Genomic DNA, 19,746 nt, shown 5'->3' on the forward strand with positions numbered 1-19,746 from the left:
ACAGATGATAGAAACAGATATGTGAATGGATAAACAGACAGATAGAAAAAGAATGACAGATGCAGATTCTAGAAAGAATGATAGACCCTTTCCCCCCAAGATGGTACCAAAGGCAAAGAAGGAACCTGTTCCCCCCACCCCCAAGACAAAAGTCAAGTCCAAGGCCTTGAAGGCTGGGAAGGCAGCGTTAAGGGTGTTCATAGCCACAAAAAGATCTGAATGTCCCTCACCTTCTAATGACTTAAGACACTAAGACTTCAATGGCAGCCCAAATACCCCTGGAAAAGTGCCCCTTGGAGAAACAAGCTTGAACACTATGCCGCCGTCAAGTTTCCCTGACCACTGAGTCTGCTATGAAGAAGACTGAGGACAACACCACCCTCATCTTCACTGTAGACATCAAGGCTAACAAGCATCAGATCAAGCAGGAGGTAAAGAAGCTGTATGACATCGATGTGGACAACGTCAACACACTGATCTGGCCTGAGGGAGAGAAGAAGGCCTATGTCCAGCTTGCTCCAGACTACGATGCTTTACATGTAGCCAACAAAATTGGAATCATCTAAGCTGTGTCCAGCTATCCCATACACCTACAATAAAAAAGTTTTCCAGTAAAAAAAAGAATGATAGAAATACAGAGTTAAGAGAGACAGAGAGATGGGAATGGATAGATGGATGCCTAAATAAGGAGATGAAGAATGGACCTGGAATTTCATTAGCATAGAGAATTCTCTAATGAGAATCCCTCTTTACCAATGTAAGTCAGCTCCTTCTCTGAAACTTATAAAGCTGTATTTGGCTACAGCAGTGGTGTCAAACTCCAACAGAAATGGGGACCACAAGACTGAACATAAGGATCCCTGTGGTCACATAATGATTTAGAAAACCACAAATTAAGATTATCTATGTTCTATTACATTTTTATTTGTTTTGTTAAGTATTTCCCAATCATATTTTAATCTGGCTCAGGTACACTGGGGAGTGTTGGGGGCATGTTTGACAGCTCTGAACTAGAGCACTCAGAAGTTAAATGAGTTGGCCAAGGTCACACACATACATAAACACACAATGTATATATTCATGTGTGTGTGTATGCAGATGAACATGTGTTCACATATGTATATGTCCATTATGTATATACATAGACATTATTTGTGTATACATAAACCCTGTATATGGATAATATATGTATATAGAGACATTGTATATATACAGACAGACATTATTTACATATACAATATGCATACTGTCTGTAACTACATGTACATTATATATCCGTATGTATATGTTATATCTATACCTCTGTGTGTGTGTCTCTCCACACACAACATATACGTGCGCGCACACACACACACACACACACATACACACACACACACACGTGTTTGTTCCAAAATAGTCTCTGTTGCTATTTGGAAACTTTTCTTAATGTGTCCCTTCCTAATACTGAAGTCCCTTGTGAATGACAGGAAAGTATCATGTAACGGAAGCCTAATGCAAAAAGGAAAAACTGGCATTGGCTTTCAGAGAAGATAAGTCTTTCCTTGCAATGAGATGCTTAATGATTTGATGATATAGCACTAAGCTGGTATGTTTCTATGTTTCATAGTAGCATTAAAGGTCGCTGTAGTATAATGCATGTACAGCACTGTCTCTCACACCTACCTGTTAGGTGACCCTGGGAATGACCCTTAACCTCCCTAGGTCTCAGTTTCCTTGTCTGTAACAGCACAGGAGGACAAGATGGCCTGTGAGTTCCATTCCAGTCCTGGGTCAGGAATGACCCTAAATTCACTATGTCTCATTTCCAGCTCTATACCCATGATCCTATTCATGATCTGACTAAGCTATGAATTAAGTTCCATTACATAAGTTTTTACCAAGAACCCAGTACTGGACACGTATGTCAATCATTAACCAGATCTGACCAAGGAAATACAGCCTCCCTGCTAAAGACATAAGAGCACAGGGCCACATGACTTTATGGATAAAACCCTTCAAGACAGAGAGTTTATTCCAAAGCAGCCACAAAACCAGTGTTTAGTTGGGACCAAAGAAAAAAAAAACTCCTTCTATGTGGGCCATCCAAAAGTGGATATCTATTTTCACAGTTGGCTTAGGGCCAAGTGGTGATTTATGAGGAAACAATACAATCTAAGCCCTCTCATTTCCATTAATGGAATACGATCTGAGAAGGTGGGATTTTTCCAGTTTTGTTGGCAGAGGCTGCATGCCATGACTCTGTTTATTCTGGTAACCCAAGCTGGTTTATGAGGCTGCCACGTTGCTCCTTTGATTAGCTTGGTGAGAAAAGGAAAAAAAAAGAAAAGGTCTTGTGAGGCGGAAAGACCTTTCAGCCTTTCTATATTGGGCATCCCTGTCCTACAAAATTGGCCATTGGCCACCTCTTCTACCCTGATGCAGCTGCTTCCTCTCTTCATCCCACAGCAAGATGTGATGACTTGGTGGGCATGTTCCTTGTTTAGCTGGATAGTCTCTAAACCAAGAGTGAGTCTGTCAGGCTTGCACATAGCAAGGGACCAATGGACCCAGAGACCAGTTATTCCAAACGCTCTTCAAAAGAAATGTGCAATGTGAGCTGCACAGATTTTAGAGAGGCCACCCCAACTGTTCCCAAGGGCTATTTGTGTCCGACCTGTGGCAGAACATTCTGAGCTCGTATTGGGCTGCTCAGCCACAGTCGAACACACTGAAACTTGACTGGAGTGCAGTGATGTCATCTTGGTCTTCTTCAAGAACAAAGGACAGCGGCCAACCAACCACAAAGTCAGCTGCCGATGACAAGGACGAGCTGGGCCTGAAAGGGGATCTACAGCCCATCCGTGGGACAGACACTTGGAATGGCAGGAGTCCCCCCTGCCAGCCCTCCTCTGCCAGAGCAGCGGGCTCTGCAGAACATCCTCCAGCTCTTCCATTTGATGCTGAGGTCTCTTTCTTTACACACAACAAGTTTTTCTCTAAGGCCTGCAGGCTAAACTGGAATGACTCTCAAATCTAAGGGGTTTGCCCAGTTGGTTGTTCAAATGGCTGTTTTTTTTTTCTTCCTAATTTAGTGACTAGTGCTATGTGCCTGGCACATAGTAGGCTCTTGAGAGGAGTGGGGGAGGGAAGGAAGAAAGAAGGAAAGAAGATTGGTAGAGAACAATGTAGATGATAGATTTATAGATGATAGAACAATGGATGGGCAAATAGATACATATTCCAGATAATTTACTAAGTGCTGAGGATAAAAATACAAGCAAACAAGATGACCTTTGCCCTCAAGGGGCTGGAATTCTAATGGGGAAAGACAACATATGAAGTTGAGCTGGAAAAGGAATTATCAGAGGACACATATATGTTAGCATGATGTAGAGATGGCCAGGACATAGCATGGAGTCCTGAATCCAGGCAAGATGAGGCAAAAGTGAACTATTGATATCCTGGCACACTAGGGTCTGAGTTGAAAAGGAGGAAGGGGATGATGGCTAGAGTACAAGAGGTGTGGCATCTACCACTTACATTGTGTAACTGACATCTTGATGACTTCAATTCAATTTAAAATGCTTACTCTGTGCTGAGCATTCTACTAGATGCATATGAGGTCACTTGACTTCCATGCCCACCATGACCAGCAGGGAGCAGGGCAAAAGCATAGTTTCAGCTGAGAATCCAGGTCTTAAAGATTTCTCTTTGACCCAGACTGAGTTATGGGTTTAAACATTAAAAGAGGGGCAGCTAGGTGGTGCAGTGGATAGAGCACCAACTCTGGAGTCAGTAGATCCTGAGTTCAAATCTGGCCTCAGACACATAACACTAATTAGCTGTGTGACTCTGGACAAGTCACTTAACCCCAATTGCCTCACAAAAAAAAAAGATTAAAAGAATTTTAGAATCCATATGGCTGAATCCCCTCATTTTACAGATGAGGTAACTGAGTCATGGAAGTCAAGTAAATTGCTCAAGATTACACAGGTAGTAGGTAATGGAGAAAACCTTTTCAGTGGCCTGTTCATTATATCATGCCCTCAGAACTTCTATTTTCTCTTTATATTATATCAGAGGATGAAAGGCAAGATTAATGATATTTGGAGTGGACAGAAGAAGAGAATGGGAGGAACAAAATATCTACCACTTTCTTTTTAGGTCCCCAATTCCCCTTCTTCCTCACAGACACCTTTCTTAATGGATAATACAACCTAACAAGAGATGAAGTTGACAATGAATAAAAAGAAGATAAACACATGAGACCATTTCTTAATAAGACAAGATGTAGGGAAGATACACAAGCCCAGACTAGCTCAGAAACCTCACAAAAGTCTCTCCAGAGCTATTCCAAAGAAGAAAAGGTGCATCTTTGTCAAGAAGTGGGAAAGGCATTGACCTCCACAGATAACTGCAGGCTTTCCCTACTCAAGAAAGCTCAGGACTCTGACTTTGCTCCTGGCAAGGAGCCCAGGGCTGGCATCCCATCATCCTCACAATTGGACAGAGGCACGGCCTAAATTTGTTATTTCTCCCATGTGTGACATAAAACATGCTGCACTTCCTGTGGAAATCAGTGTCTTCATACCAAGCCCCTGAGGTGCATTTCCCTCTCTTTTTCTTTTCCTCTCACTTAAAAATAAAAATAAACCAGATACATGCCAATGTTGCTGAGCACCAAATGTCCATGCAGACTGTTGGCTAATATTGTAGAAGAGGACAAATTTATAAAAAAAGAAGGAAAAAAAGCCCTCTGTATCTTCCATCAATACATCTGGGCCATGTGAATGTAACCTGTCTATAACTTCTGGTGTTAGAGAAGAGAAATGCTGTGACTTGTCCAAGGTGCAGTTGGTGTTAGAGGTGGCTAAGAACCAATGCTGACTGACGTATGCCTTAGACACTACTCATAATTGACAAGATAATGTACGCAACATGGAACTTGCAAATCTTAAAAGGTCTAGACAGTCGACAAGTATTGATGAAACACTTACTGTGAGCTGGGCACTGTATTGGGTGCTGGGGATAAAAGTGAAAATAATGAAAACCAAAAACCATCATTACCGGCAAAGAGCTTATATAATAAAGGAGGAGACAAGCCACCCACCCTATACACATGCACACACACACACACACACACACACACACACACACACACAGTTCTATATGTGTCTATATGTGCATACATATGTATACACACACACACATATATAAGAAATCAGTCAATAAGCATTTATTGTGTCAACTATGTTCTAGACAAAGTGAATAAACATGAATAGTTCAATACAAGGTAGTTAGGAAAGGAGGGTGTTTGTGATTAGAGAGATCAGAGAAGGCTTCCTGCAGAAAATGCTTGTGATTCTCCTCCAAAAAGAGGAAGCTCTTTGAGTAGAGGTAAGGAGGGGGCAGCATTCCAGACACGTGAGACAGTCATTGAAAAAGCAGAAAGTTGGGAGGTGGAATGTCATGTTTTTTACAAGGACAGAAAGGAGGTCAGTTTGGCTGGACCACAGGCTGGAAGAGGGAAAACAATTTCCAGTGGCATTGTAAAGGTAGGTTGAGAATAGTCTGTGTGGGCCTATCATTATTTTAGCAACAGTAGTAGAGGTAATGAAGAATACACTGTTGATAAACGAAGTCACATAAAAGCTGTCTCCAATGTTGGTCTTCTAGTGGAAACCCAGAAGATCATGAGAGCAGAGGAGATGATGATATTTACTGAATAGAAGGACTGGTTCTTCTGGGATAGATGTGTGTGTGTGGCTGCACCCTAGGTGTAGACCTTCCAGTGCATGGGAAGTCCTCCACAAAGAAAGTGCACGGGGCATGGACAACATGAGGGCCCAGTCTCACAGGCGGAGGCAAAGGCAAAATCCAATATAGGATAGATGCATTGTTCAGGGCGAGTAAAATGGCAAAAACAGATGGTGGGGAGAAAAAAGAGGCAGCTTATTCGCATTCTGCATCTGTTTGCTCTTTCAGGGTAAATGATCATAGACCCAGCAAGGTCAGAACACAAAATGGAAAATTGGAAGATGGCGCCCAGGCTAAGGAAGGGAGTAGAAAGAGAACCACTAGCTGCTCTTGAGGATTTTAAGTCCCAGGGAGTGGAAAGACTACAACTTCCTGCTTTTAGAATGGAACAGAGGCCAGCACGAGAGAGAGGACAAAGGAGGTGAAGGTCCCACTGTTCTCTTCCCTGGTCTGACCTTATCTCCTGTACTGTGTTCAGTTCTGTGAGCCTCATTTTAGTAAGGATGTTGATAAGGATGTCCAAATGGTAACAGGCAACCAAGATGATGGAGGAACTTGAGATCATGCCCTGTGGAGGTCAACTGAAGAAACTAGGGATGGTCACCCTGGCGATGTTTCAGAATGGGTTTGTTTACAGGCATAGGATGGATTCAATGCCTCTTGGTCCTTTCCAACTCTGAGACTGGGATCCTAAGAAGAGAAGGTCTTAGGGATGGGCAAGACATGATAATTGTCTCTAAGCACCACAATGAGGTGAAATATACATACACACATACACACATACACATATGCACACATACACATTGGCCTTGTAGACCTTATGTCTACATTAAATTAAATTAAAATTAAATGTTAAAAGATCCTGAGAATGATCAGGAATGTCAAAGACACATTTTACTGTCTATTCTTCCTGGTAGGAACAAAGGCTCATTACAGTTATGTGCTGATTAGTCATAATACTGCAAAGGAGAATAACGATTAAAATAAATGAAATAATTTAAAGATTCAATGATTATTAAATAGTTTATACATTGCTCTGGAATTTATCTTTAATTGCATATGAACTTGTTGGTGTATAAAATCCTTAGAATTATGGGTCTTTCTAACGTTTAACATGCCTTATCTGGTCTACTTCTCACATTATTCCTTACGGCATGGAAGCCAGTATTACTCCCATTTTAAAAAGGAAGACACTGAGTTTCAAATGGATGATTTCTCTTTGGCAAGCTAGCTGTCGGCTTATTCCAGTTCAATATATGTCTCTATACTCAATCAGGCTATTTCCAAGTCCAACCAAGACCTGACTTTGGACAGGAGAGCTGGGAAATTCTTCCATTTCCCATTCTGCTTCCCAGTCCAACTCCCTACCACAATGCATTTCATGCTGAGAACAAACTGTTCTCTCATAATTTGCCAAATGTTTCCTGGAGCAAAGGATGTCATTAAATGTTTGGGCTTAAAAAGAGGCTCTGAATTCACAGTGAACAGAGAAAGTTGGGATGTCCAAAGTACAGTAGGTTGTCAAAGCCAAATTTGAAAACAAGACTTGCAAGATAAACAGAAACATGGATGACCTCTCACTGACTCATAATCATACTCTCCACAATGCCTGGTCCTCTGCCCTCATAGACCCAACACCACTCTACCATCTCCACTCGGCAGATTACTTTACCTCCTGTCTCCATGAGAAGATCAAGGCCTTGCGTCAAGAGTACCTTTGTTTCCCTTTCTCAAATCTGAAAATCTCTCTATGTTTCCATACATCATCTAATGACCAGGCATTCTTAACCTCTTTATTGTTTCATAGATTTCTTTGACAATTTAACAAAGCTAATGGAACCCATGTCTATTTTTAAATGCTGAAAATACAATACATAGGTGTTTCCCTCTCTATTGGGTGTTTCCATGCACCCTACAAAGGCAGGTGCTCAGGTCCTCTGTATAATAAAAAGTAAAATAAAGTTAAATATGAGAAAACTTAGCTTGACCATGCCAAACTCTTCTTCATTATTTCTCCTATCATTCTCTGCTACAAATCTAAAGAGTGCACCAATGGTATTTATTTCCTCATCACCCATTCACTCTTCCACACCTGATGTTTCTAGTACTACCCCCTCACTCCTTTCATATATTTGAAATTAGATGTCTGTCCCAGTGTGTATCCATAAAGACCTTCACTCTCAGAATGATGTAAAGTGATAATAAATGATACATCTGAATAATTCAGAGTACCATACAAAGACTTTAATGAATTGATGCAGGTGGAGAGAGTAGAAGAAACACCTTATGGAGGAGGAGCCAGGGAAAACAATATACCGAATGCCTGTAGCAATCTAAGTGGAAAGTCCAACTTCTCTTAAAAAAGAAAAAGAAAGAAACTGCATATAATGCAACTCTAATAACCAAGTCTGACCCTGAAGTAGAAAAAAAAAGCCCTCTACCTCTCACTCTTTCTTGTAGAGGGGGGACTAATGGTGTGGAATATTGCACATACTGTCCGACTTCGGTTTTGCAGAGGTTCTCTCTCTCTCTCTCTCTCTCTCTCTTCTCTCTCTCTCTCTCTCTCTCTCTCTCTCTCTCTCTCTCTCTCTCTCCCTCTCTCTCCTTCCTTCTTCCTCTCCCCTGTTCTTTGCTACAAGGGATAGCTCACTGGGGAAAGGAGAAAGGAAGAAAGGAGGGATATTTTCTGGAAGGAGGAAGGCAAAGAAACAAAAAGACCAATAATAATTTTAATGATATAAAATTCGGGCTTGTGCTATATGATGTCGGATTTTACATTCATCAACATTAAAAACAATTTGAAAATCATTGTACTTTCTGAAAAAGTGTACTTCTTTGATTCATTCGCTGGTTAGCCAAGAATAGTCTGATTTTTTACTTTGTCCATGTTAAAGTTTCCCAGTTGCTCTCCAGAGGTGAATCTCCATTCACAATAACATATCTTATTTTCTTACTCAAAAATGCTCCCTGGATAGCACTCAAAGGCCTCCTGGTTGGTATGTCACTGAGAATAAGGGAAATAAGAAATTGCCAATATGATCATAGCTCACATTCCTATATTGCCTCAGAATTTTGAGTCTTCCAATGTGCTCTTGGTGCATTATCACATTAGAGGTTCCCAACAACCCTGGGAAAAGGGAGTATCTATCACCTCCATTTTTACAGAGGAGGTGAAAAAAAATACTTAATTAAATGCTGACTAAGGGCCAGACAAAATGCCAAGCACTGGAGATAAAATTACCAGCAAGCAAGGCATTAAAATGACTTCTTCTTTGTTATTCGGCTGATAAAGTATCAAAGGTGGGATTTGAACTCAAGTGTCAAGCTGCTTTTTTATATAAATGATGGGAGAAACAAAATGTTTTGGGACACCAGAGCAGCTTTCCTCTTTGTTGGCTTGGTACCCTACACCATTTAAAAGCAAAATGACTTCTAGCATCATCCACACCTGTCTTTCCGTGAGATCCAAGTTAACTGCAATCTCGTATCTTCTCAGCCGGGTCAGGTAGTTATGATGAGCGAATTCTGCCTCGAGTTCCCGGATCTGCTCCTTGGTGAAGGCTGTCCTTTCCTTCCTGGGCTTACTATTTACTTCCGACTTGTAATTTCCTTCCTGGGAGTCTGAAAATCAGAGCAGATTATATGCAATGTCATTAAACTATTGGACTAATGAAGGCATCTGCTCACCCACCCTCCTTCTTCCTAGTGGAAAAACAAATAAGATTAGTTGCAGGGTCAATGATTGTCTATTATGGACTATCAATGACTTCTTAACCGCAAAGACCAACACACATTACACAGACAAACCAGCATAAAAACTGCTGGCAAGACTCACAGAGTGTTCGTATGTACCACATCCCCAAGCGTGGAAGGGAAGGAGTGACCTAGGGCCTTGCATCAACTCCATATAACCTTTCTTCCCAGCCCAACAACCTTGTGGCAAAACAGCCCAACTCTAATGGTCAGGCATCACCCACAAAAATTTGATCCCAATTTAGTTCCACAAATGTAAGAAATGGGAGACAATGGACGTGAATATCAGTGTGGCTTCTTCACGGGGTTAGAGGTCGAGTCATTTGGGAAGGAAGGTAGAAGGGCAGAGAAAGATGGCTTTTGGATGTGGCATACAGGGTATTCTGAAATATTCAAAGACTCTCAAACAACAAAAACCTACCATTGTTTCTTCTTAGACAGACTTAGGAAGTTACTTTCTAAACATAATTGCAAAGAGATGAAGGGAAGGACCTTTTTTTAAGACCCTTTAAACTAAGGCTTAGGGGCAGCTAGGTCATACAGTGGATAGAGCTTTGGCTTAGGAATCAGGAAGACTCATCTCCATGAGTTCAAATCCAGCCTCAAACACTTACTAGCTATGTGATGATCAGAATTTATAGTCTTGGGCTATTACTGTAGCCCAATTTTATATGTATACATACATACATACATACACATATATATATATATTTTATCTCCTTGCTGTCCAAGGGACTCTCAAAAGCCTTTTCCAGCACCACAATTTGAAAGCATTGATTCCGTAGCACTCAGCTTTCTGTAGAGCCCAACTCTCCCAGCCATACTTTGCTACCAGAAAGAAAAATACTTACATATATGTATGTATGTATATATGTATATATGTGTGTATATATATATATATACACACACACATACATACACACACATATATATACACACATATATATACACACACATACATACACACACATATATACACACACATACATACACACATACATATATATACATACATACATATATGTAAGTATTTTTCTTTCTGGTAGCAAAGTATGGCTGGGAGAGTTGGGCTCTACAGAAAGCTGAGTGCTATGGAATCAATGCTTTCAAATTGTGGTGCTGGAAAAGGCTTTTGAGAGTCCTTTGGACAGCAAGGAGATCAAATCAGTAAATACTTAAAGAAATTAACTCGGGCTATTCATCGGAAGGACAAATACTGTAGCTGAAGCTTAAATCCTCTGGCCACATAATGAGAAGATGGGACTCACAGAAAAAGAGCCTGATGGTGGGAAATACTGAAGGCAAAAGGAAAAGGGGATGGCAGAGTATGAGATGGATAGGTGGCTCATGGAAACAACAAAGAGGAGCTTGGCTAGACTTTGAGAGCAAGGTAGGACAGAAGGGCCTGGCAAGCAATAGTCCATGCGGTCATGAAGAGTTGAACACAACTGAACTATTGAAGAATGACAACAAACCCAGGCTTGAAGATCTGTTCTGTTGAAGGGGGGGGAGGGACGACTTTCTTCTACAAAGTTCCAAAAATAATTCCCTTGGTTTATTTGTTTGTTTGTTTGTTTTGTTTTGTTTTGTTTTGTTGTTATTGTTGGTTTGGGTTTACCATTTCATTGTATAGGAAACTCCTAGTAAGCAAAGTCCCTACCCCAGTGGAGGTTAACACCTACTTTGCAATTGATATTCCTTGAGAGCCGCCTGGGGGCCCTGAGTAGTTAAGCAATTTGCCTAGAGTTAAATAGATGGTAAGCATCAGAAACAAGATTAGAACCTAGGTCTTCTTCCTGACTCTGGGACCAGCTCAGAGAGGCGGTGTTATAGCTTGAATAAACCATAGGAGTCAGTCACAGATACTGGCTGTGTTGACACTTTGGAAGTCATTTCACCTTCCTAGGGTGAAATTTCCTCAGTTATGAAATAAAGGGATAAGAAGTGATAACCTTTAAGGTCCCTTGTAACACTAAATCTACAACACCATGAACTCCCTTCACTGTGCCATAAAGTGCCATTTTTTTTACCCTTCTGGCATCCCTGGAGGCAGCATGGTGTGTGAGAGTGTCAGGTTCATGTACAAAGGACAACTTTTCAAATTTCAGAAAGGTCATTATTCAACTAGATAATAATTCATGTCAGCTACATTCCTCCAAAACACCCATATAACAAATTATCCAGATAATTGCTTCATTTCCCCACCTGTATATACACTTGCACTCAGAGCCAGGATTTCAGAATGAGATGAAATGGTGCTTTTCTCTGATCACATCTGATTACATTTGACAGAAGAATTGTGATGTTTTCTTATAGGGCACAAAACTGAGAGCTATTTATGAATTCACTTCCTTTTTGCCGAGACTAAAGAATTCAATGAGTGGTGGCCAGCTTTTCCACAGCTGGGCTGTCCTTTGGGCAATAGAGTCCATCTATGTATGGAACTATACTTGATGGAGATGTGTGATGGGGAGGCATTAACTCCAGAATGTTTCCAGTGATGATGACCTATGTTCAGGAAACTGTGAATGGTATCACTGAGAAAATGCGAAAATGGAAAAGGTGAGCTGACCATGTTATATGAGGGAGGGACATCAGATGGAGAGCCCAAGCCTCCCACTGGTACCGAGGAAGTTTAAGTTGGCCTCCATGGGTAGTAAGTCGAGTAGCACCTTAAGGGAATCCTTTCTGCAGGACCCATGGAAGCACATGGAGAAGTGTAGGGAAGAAAAAGCATTAATGGAATGTGATCTGCACATGAGGGAATAAGCACCCTCATGGATAGGATCACAGATACTGGCCTGTAGGTGGTACAGGGCCTGGAATAAGGAAGACCTAAATTCAAATCCTGCCTTAGATGCTTACTAGCTATGTGACCTTGGGTAAGTCCCTTACCCACTGTCTGCCTAAGTTTCTGCAACTATAAAATAGGGAAAATAATAGTAATTAACTCCAAGTGTTGCTGCGAGGATCAAATGAGATAATTTTTGTGAAGCACTTCATGCAGTTCCTACAACATAGCAGGTGCTACGCAAATGTGATTATTATTGTTTTTATTGTTATCATTACAACACTGAAGCACAAGACACATGCAGAGACTCCAACTCAGATCCATTTTATTAGTAAATTTAGTTTTTCCTCATCCCTCCCCCAGAGGCTGCTAGTGCCCTCTTTCCCCAAACTCCCTTGTCTTCATCATCTATATTCTTATTTAGCATGCCCATGTTGCTCCCGCATTAGAGTAGAAGTTCCTTGAGGGCAGGGATTGTTTGATTTTTGTATTTTGCTCCCTGGGCCTAGTACAATTCCTGATATAGAGTAGTCATTTAAGTGTTTTTTCATTGATGATTGATTTTTCATTGTATCCACAGTGCCAAGCACAATATCTGGTACATTGTAAGCATTTAATAAATGTTTGCAGATTGAATGATTGATGAACATTTTTTTTCTTCCAAATGACCTAAGTCCAAAGATGCCGAAATACTTGGAATACATGTATAAGAAATCTCCCCTATTTTGGATATGGTCTCATATCTCTTGGATATGCCAATGTACAGCCTTATAGGAGCCATCATGGAATGACCAGGGGCTGCTAGCCTACAATGGTGCCATCTAAAAGTAAAACTGCTGGACTAGGTCATGGTCATGTCAATGACTCTGACTCATGATTAGCAGAATCTGAAGCTGACCCCCTGGGGTGTTTTCTGTGGCCAGCAAGGGCAACAAGTCGGCTTTCATCAACAGCCTGGCCCATCAGCCATTCTATCAGACCGCAGAATGGGTTTTCCTGACAGGTACACGGGTTACATCCAGCATTCTTTATATATCACAAACTGCAGTTCTAGGCTTGTCACTCACACCTACGCTGACAGGCTCTGTGCCTTGGCAGAGTCCAGCCAGCTGCAATGGTCTAGCGAAGTGGTGGCTATGGGTCATGTGCCTGCTGATTGGCATTTTCTACCCCACAGGTGAGACTCATGCCCATTATGTAAAAGCTGGGATTAGAAGGAAACAGAAAGGCCAGATCCAGAAAACATCAAGATATCTGGCATCATCCAGATGTTTATCTATGTTATTATCAGACGATGATCAACATTCAGGTATCTCAGAACATCCAGATGTTCTGACATAATGTAGGCAGAACTCCCCAGCGACTGGCTGCATTGTTCACTTTTCAGCTGGAAGCTTGGGATCTTGAAGAATCTATAATAGCTCATATTCATGCTCAGAAAATGGACCTCTCACCCCAGACTCCCAGCGTGTGTACTCTGATGCCAAACTGGACCACAGCCCTGTCCCCAGCCTCTGGGTCACTTTTCTTTGATGGGGCAAAACCCTTTTCCTTGCATGTAAAACAAATGTGGACTCAAGTCTCAGAGCCAGGCTATTTTTTTTTCATAAGCAATCCGATGTGAATGATTCATAGTTTGCCTGTTTCCTTATGTAAGCATGAATGAATGAATTCACATTAGGGGAAGAGTGTTAACTTGCGTTTATTTTCATTTCTTTGAAATTTACATCCTTTAACTCTTTGTGATATTCACAACTTCCAGAAAAGTAGCTAAATAGCTCTGTGTGTGTGTGTGTGTGTGTGTGTGTGTGTGTGTGTAAATATGGAAAGACACAATGCCATCCATGCCCATGGCAAGTAGGTTGGTGAATGGGTCAGACTCAATAACCAATGGTGGGACTATCTCAAATCCCTGACCATTATGCCAAGCTTAAACCCCATATCTACTTCCTGAATTTCCTTCCTAAACATAAGCTGCCCAAAAACTACTACCCGGAACATAATCATTTCTATGGTGATCATTCAAGTTTAGGGTAATTACTTATGGAAGATTAAATTGTAAATAATATAACAATGACTGAATCTGCCCTTCCTCCTTCAGCTGTATCAGCAAAAGAGAACAAGATCTTTAAAAAAAAAAAAAAAGCAGATATACCAGATGTGTCAATTACTAACCCCTAAGAATATTTCTTTTTTTTTTTTACTTGCTCTCTAGGTTTTTTATCATAGTTGAAAAAAAAAACTTCCCCCCTTTTCTTTCCCATTAAACACAAGCTCCCTGGAATAGTGTTTTTTGGACTTGTAACATCCATAAACTTGGGTTGTTTTAATTTCCAAAGCCATAAATCTTTTTCTTTCTTTCTTTTTCTTTTTGGAATGTTTCTTTTTAACAGTCTCTAAAGGATAAAGACTGGGAGATCCCATCTCTCTCTGACCTTAAGGTCTTTGTTCATATCACCTGACTAGCTTTTCTTTGGTGGAAAATGGGTGGGAGACTTGGAAGAGGCTTTTGGCAGATTTGAAATCAGTCCATCTGTTTCCCAGCTGTTTCAACTGAGTCAAAAACCTCTCCGTTTTCTTCCACTACCCATATCCTATGCCAAATGGTAGGTGTTGAGGGGGGAATTTAGAAACTGCATCCCTTCTTTCTGCCTCTCAGTCTCAAAAAAAATATCACCATCTGGCACAAGGCATTACAACGTAAAAGGTCACATTTTGAGTATTCTCACTTGTAGACCTTCATGTGCACATTTGAGAAAGCATGTGAACACAACTGTTCTTACACACACATACAAAGAACTCTCTCTCACACACGCACACACACACACACACACACACACACACACATCTGAATCCCTCACTCTTTCTTAAAGAAATGTTGACTTATGGGTTCAGGTACTGGTTGGCTGTCCTCGTTCCATAACCTTTGGCTTGCTGGGACTATGCTAATGGAAGAAGTCTGTGATACTTCCGTCAAGGATACAAATTGCTCTCCAAGGATCAGTTCTGTCTAGCTTTTAGAACTTCTCCACATGTGACTTTTTATTTCACCCAGGGCAAGGCAGTGCCAAAAGATAATAATGTTTTATTAGAGGCCAATGAGACAAGGGCTCTCTGTTCATGAGTGACATGGTATGTTTTTAAGCCAAAGAGCATCATTAAAGCATGACTGACTGATATCGTAACACAAAACTAAACCTATTAACTTGCTTCACTGCAAAGTTAGTATAGTAGTATGTGCACACTAACAGTATAATGAGCCCTCACCACAGCTAAGTATGACCAAAATGATCGGAGTTTAGATTCTGAAGAATATTGCTCCCTTATGAGATTTCTTGTGTCCACCTTTTATTGGCTACTGAAAAGACAAATACAGCACCATCTTACATGTAGCATTGCTGAGCTGGTTCAGTAAAAAGTATCCTGAGGATGAAGTGTAGGGCTTGGTGTGGTGAACGGTGAGGCACACTGAGCATAATTAGACCATATGGTTCCTTCCCAATATTTGGAGTTCACAGAATGGCCTCCAGTGCATCTCATGAAGGTGCTCTCAGAGATTCATGAAAAGAAGTAGATAGAGGACACCAGCAGAATGAGAGGTCAGGTAGAAATCACATAGAGATGGAAAGCTATAACAATGACCCACTTCAATAGAATCATAGATCCACAGATATTGAAGACTTTGATTCTTAAAAGTTGCTTTGCATTTGAAAAGGGAGCCTTGAAAGAACTGAAAGTTTAATACTTAAAACCTTCCACATTATATCTCATGGAGATATGGTCATAGCCATGGGTGCTTGAAGGCTATGGAAAAGGAAGACAAGTTTTAAAGAGTTCCTTCCTAGTTTTAAGGGCATCCAGTAGAGAGTCCTAGGGAGGGGCACTGGGTTTCCTTTGGGATGATTTACCTGGCTAAGTTCAGAAAGGCTCAACCCCAAGCCAGCTGCAAAAAGGAATGGAGGGGAAGAGCAGAACAACTCACAAAGATTAGTGGCAAAGGTGGAGAAATCTGTTTCTGTGGAACAGGGGCTTCATACCAACAAAAACCCAGATCCTAGAGAACCAAGGTATACTTAAATTAGCAAATTCATATTCTCTCTCTCTCTCTCTCTCTCTCTCTCTCTCTCTCTCTCTCTTCTCTCTCCTCTCTCTCTCTCTCTCTCTCTCTCTCTCCTCCCTCTGTGCGTGTGGGGGGGGTCTGTCTCTCTCTGTTTCTCTCTGTCTTTCGCTCTCTCTGTCTCTGTCTCTGTCTCTCCCTCTCTCTCTCTCTGCAAAACAAACTAAGCCAAATTGTTTTAATGATTAAGGGCCTAGAGGTACCTCAAAACAATCATTCTGAATGTCATAATTGACTATCCTGGAACATGGATATAAAAGAATATCAGCTGAGGCCCTTGATAGCAGATTTCCAATCTTTTTTTTTTAAACACATTGATGACACCAAGCTAATCACAAGCCATCTGGTTTGTGTGCCTAAGAGTTATGTACAAACACTGGCCTAATTCAAAATGTCAGTAGATTCCCTATTCTTATACATTAGATTCCGAAAAATCCCAGATATTTACCAGGGTTTTACAAAATAAAAAAAAAATCATATGAACGGTCACAAACCCTATATTAGTACAATCCAAATTAATGAGACTTTTATTGTGAAGGTGAACTCACACAGAATTTTAGAGTTAGAAGGAAATAGCCCTTTCACAAGTTAGGAGCTTCATGGTTTAAGAGCTAAAGCGGGGGTTTAACCTCTTTTGTGGCATGGGACCTCTGGGGCAGTCTAAGAAGGCCTGTGGACCCCTTCTGAGATAAATGTTTTTTAACACACAGCATTACAAAGGCAATCATCTCTCCTTGGACACCTTAGGAGTTCACATAGCCCAGGTCAAGACCTCTAGAGCATCTCAAGTATAAAGATTTCCTGATATGCTAAGGGAAAGCCAGGGGCCAAAGACTCCACTCTCATAATCTAGCAGAGGTGGACAAAGGGGTTTCATTTCTTCATGGATTGAAATTCCTCTCTGTTTAGCTCACTCCTGATGTGACATGAGTACTGTATTTAGTGAGCATGGTGTCAAAGCCCTTATGGGTGTGCTGAGACCAACTTCTGACTTTTCCAAGAAAGTATACTACGCAAAGGAATGATGCAAAGATGAGAGTAGGTGAAGGAAGAGAGAAAGATTTGGTTTTAAAAAGAACAGTTTTGGTGGGGAAGAAGCATTTTTGAAGATAAAAGACAAGAATCTGGAAATTACTGCTTTCCACAAAGACATGAAGACAAGACAAGACAAGAAATAAAATAGACATGTTTATGGAAAGGTGCCCAAGAAAGTTAGGATATGAACGTGAACACAAAACAAGGGCTACCACACAAGCATTGCCAAGTCAGAGCTTCTGCACTTAAGTTAAGGGCCTTTGCCCAAATGAAAATCATGTGAGCAATCTGGAAATGTGCTCAGCAGCAGTGGACACTGGGATTAAGAGAGGCTCCAAAATTAGATAGGTTTTACCCTTTGGATTCAAGAGCATATGCTTCTTCAGTGATGGGATTGTTGTGGTTCATTGTGCTCCATCAGAACTTAGCAAACACTCTTTAACAGCTCATCCTTAACAACTCTAGCAGGGCCTGGATCCAGTTACAGATCTGAGAGGGCCCCAGAAGCCTCTAACACTGTACTGAGAATCCTCCCTCTACTCCCCTCTCCCCAACAAGATACCTGAAAAGTAGCTGTTCAGCCTTCCCTTATAGACTCATACTGAAGCTTGCTCCATGCTGCCTGGAATATTCTATGGCTCCAAACCTAACTCAGTTTCCCTGGCTTCCTTCAAGATTCAGCTCAAATCCTACCTTTCATAAGATGTCTTTCTAGTTCTATCTTCTTTCCACCCCAACTAATACCTTCTTATTTCAAGACCTTCCATCTCCTCCCCTCCCCCTCCCTCTGCTGTGTGTGTGTGTGTGTGTGTGTGTGTGTGTGTGTGTACAGTGTCTGGCCCATTGCATTTAATAACTTTACATTGATTTCCCCAGCTGGAAGCCACTTCACTTTTTCATAGAAATGACCAGTAGAATGTTTATTTTTGCATCAAACCAATACCAGTTTCTCTGCAGCTTTTATCAATGGCACATAATTCTATCCCTCTGGTTGGTCAACTAATCAATAAATCAATCAACATTTATTAAACACCTACATGCCAGATACCATACCTAATAATAAATCTAATCTAATCCCTACTCCATGTAATAGTGCTGCAAGTCAATGGACATAATTATCATTCCCAACCATTCCCTCTCTTTCTCCAGAAGAAATTCCCCCAGCTCCTTCAATTGTTCCTTGCACAGGATGATCTAAAGTTCCTTTACCTTCCTGGCTGCCCCTTTGTTGATATAATCCTGCTTGTCAGGGTCCTTTCCAAAGAGCACATTCATGGCAAAGTTGTCTGATCAAGGCAGAATATGACAGTCCTACTAAATCCCTAGTCCTGGACTGACTTAGTTTTATGGGTAAGCTAAGTCTATTTTTTTTTTCCGTATGAGCTGCTGTCTAGATATGACTACCCCATCCAGACTTGGGGAATTGATTGTTTGACTCCAAATGTAGCACTTTACATTCATTTCTTTTAAAGTCAATTCCATGTTGTATTCTGTTGAGGTCTTTTTGAATCCTGACTTTGTCATTCAGTTTCTTAGCTATCTTTCCCTCTTAGCTGTGTCAGTCACAAAATTGATAAATATGTCATCTATGCCTTTATCTACCCAAGTAACTGACTGACAATAGGGAGAAATGGAAAGGGAAAGCAAAAGGAGAGAGGGAGGGAGAGAGGGACAGAAGAGGAAAGGAAGCATGAAGCATAGACCCCTAAGATCATTTCCACTGGAGACTTCCCTCCAAGATGACATCAAACTATTAATGACTGATCTTTCAGCCTGACCCTTCAACCATGTCCAAATCCTTCTAATTTAACCTTCATTTAACCCACATTTCTCCTCCTTTCCAAGAGAGGGAGAAGGATAGGTGGAGAGAGAGAGAGAGGGGGGGGGGGAGAGAGAGAGAGACAGACAGACAGAGAGAGAGAGAGAGAGAGACAGACAGACAGACAGACAGACAGACAGACAGACGGGGGGGGGGAGAGACTGGAAATACTCTATCTGCAGCATTCCCTGTTCTATAAAACCAGTAATCTTGTCCACAAAGTAAATATAGAGAGTCTACCATGACCAGTCCCTGCTGAAGCCTGTTACTTAGTTCAGTCTTAGCCTCAAAATACTCTTTCCCATCTTGGATTATTCTATCCCCAAGATTATTCTTATCCCAGGCAGTTAAGTCCATTTGAATTGAGGGGATCCACCCTCTTGGGTCCTCACTCTAATTCTGAATGAACATGGCTCCCAAAGCTTTTCTTGTGAAGGCAGATGATTTGTTCCTGGATATTTCAGATTGAGACTTATAAGCAAGAATGACAAT

The 19,746-nt window shown here is 41.1% G+C and overlaps 1 protein-coding gene across 1 annotated transcript in view; it reads right to left on the reverse strand.

The window, feature by feature from the left end:
* Window positions 1-19,746, reverse strand: part of MEOX2 (mesenchyme homeobox 2) — an 87,550-nt gene that overhangs the window by 13,292 nt on the left and 54,512 nt on the right. Inside the window, exon 2 of the mRNA XM_021000123.2 lies at window positions 9,188-9,360. Coding sequence (XP_020855782.1) covers window positions 9,188-9,360 — 173 coding nt within the window. The remainder of the gene's footprint in view (window positions 1-9,187; window positions 9,361-19,746) is intronic.

The sequence above is a fragment of the Phascolarctos cinereus genome, unplaced genomic scaffold (assembly GCF_003287225.1).
Source record: "Phascolarctos cinereus isolate Bilbo 61053 unplaced genomic scaffold, phaCin_HiC Scaffold_1;HRSCAF=81, whole genome shotgun sequence".
Taxonomy (NCBI): Eukaryota; Metazoa; Chordata; class Mammalia; order Diprotodontia; family Phascolarctidae; genus Phascolarctos; species Phascolarctos cinereus.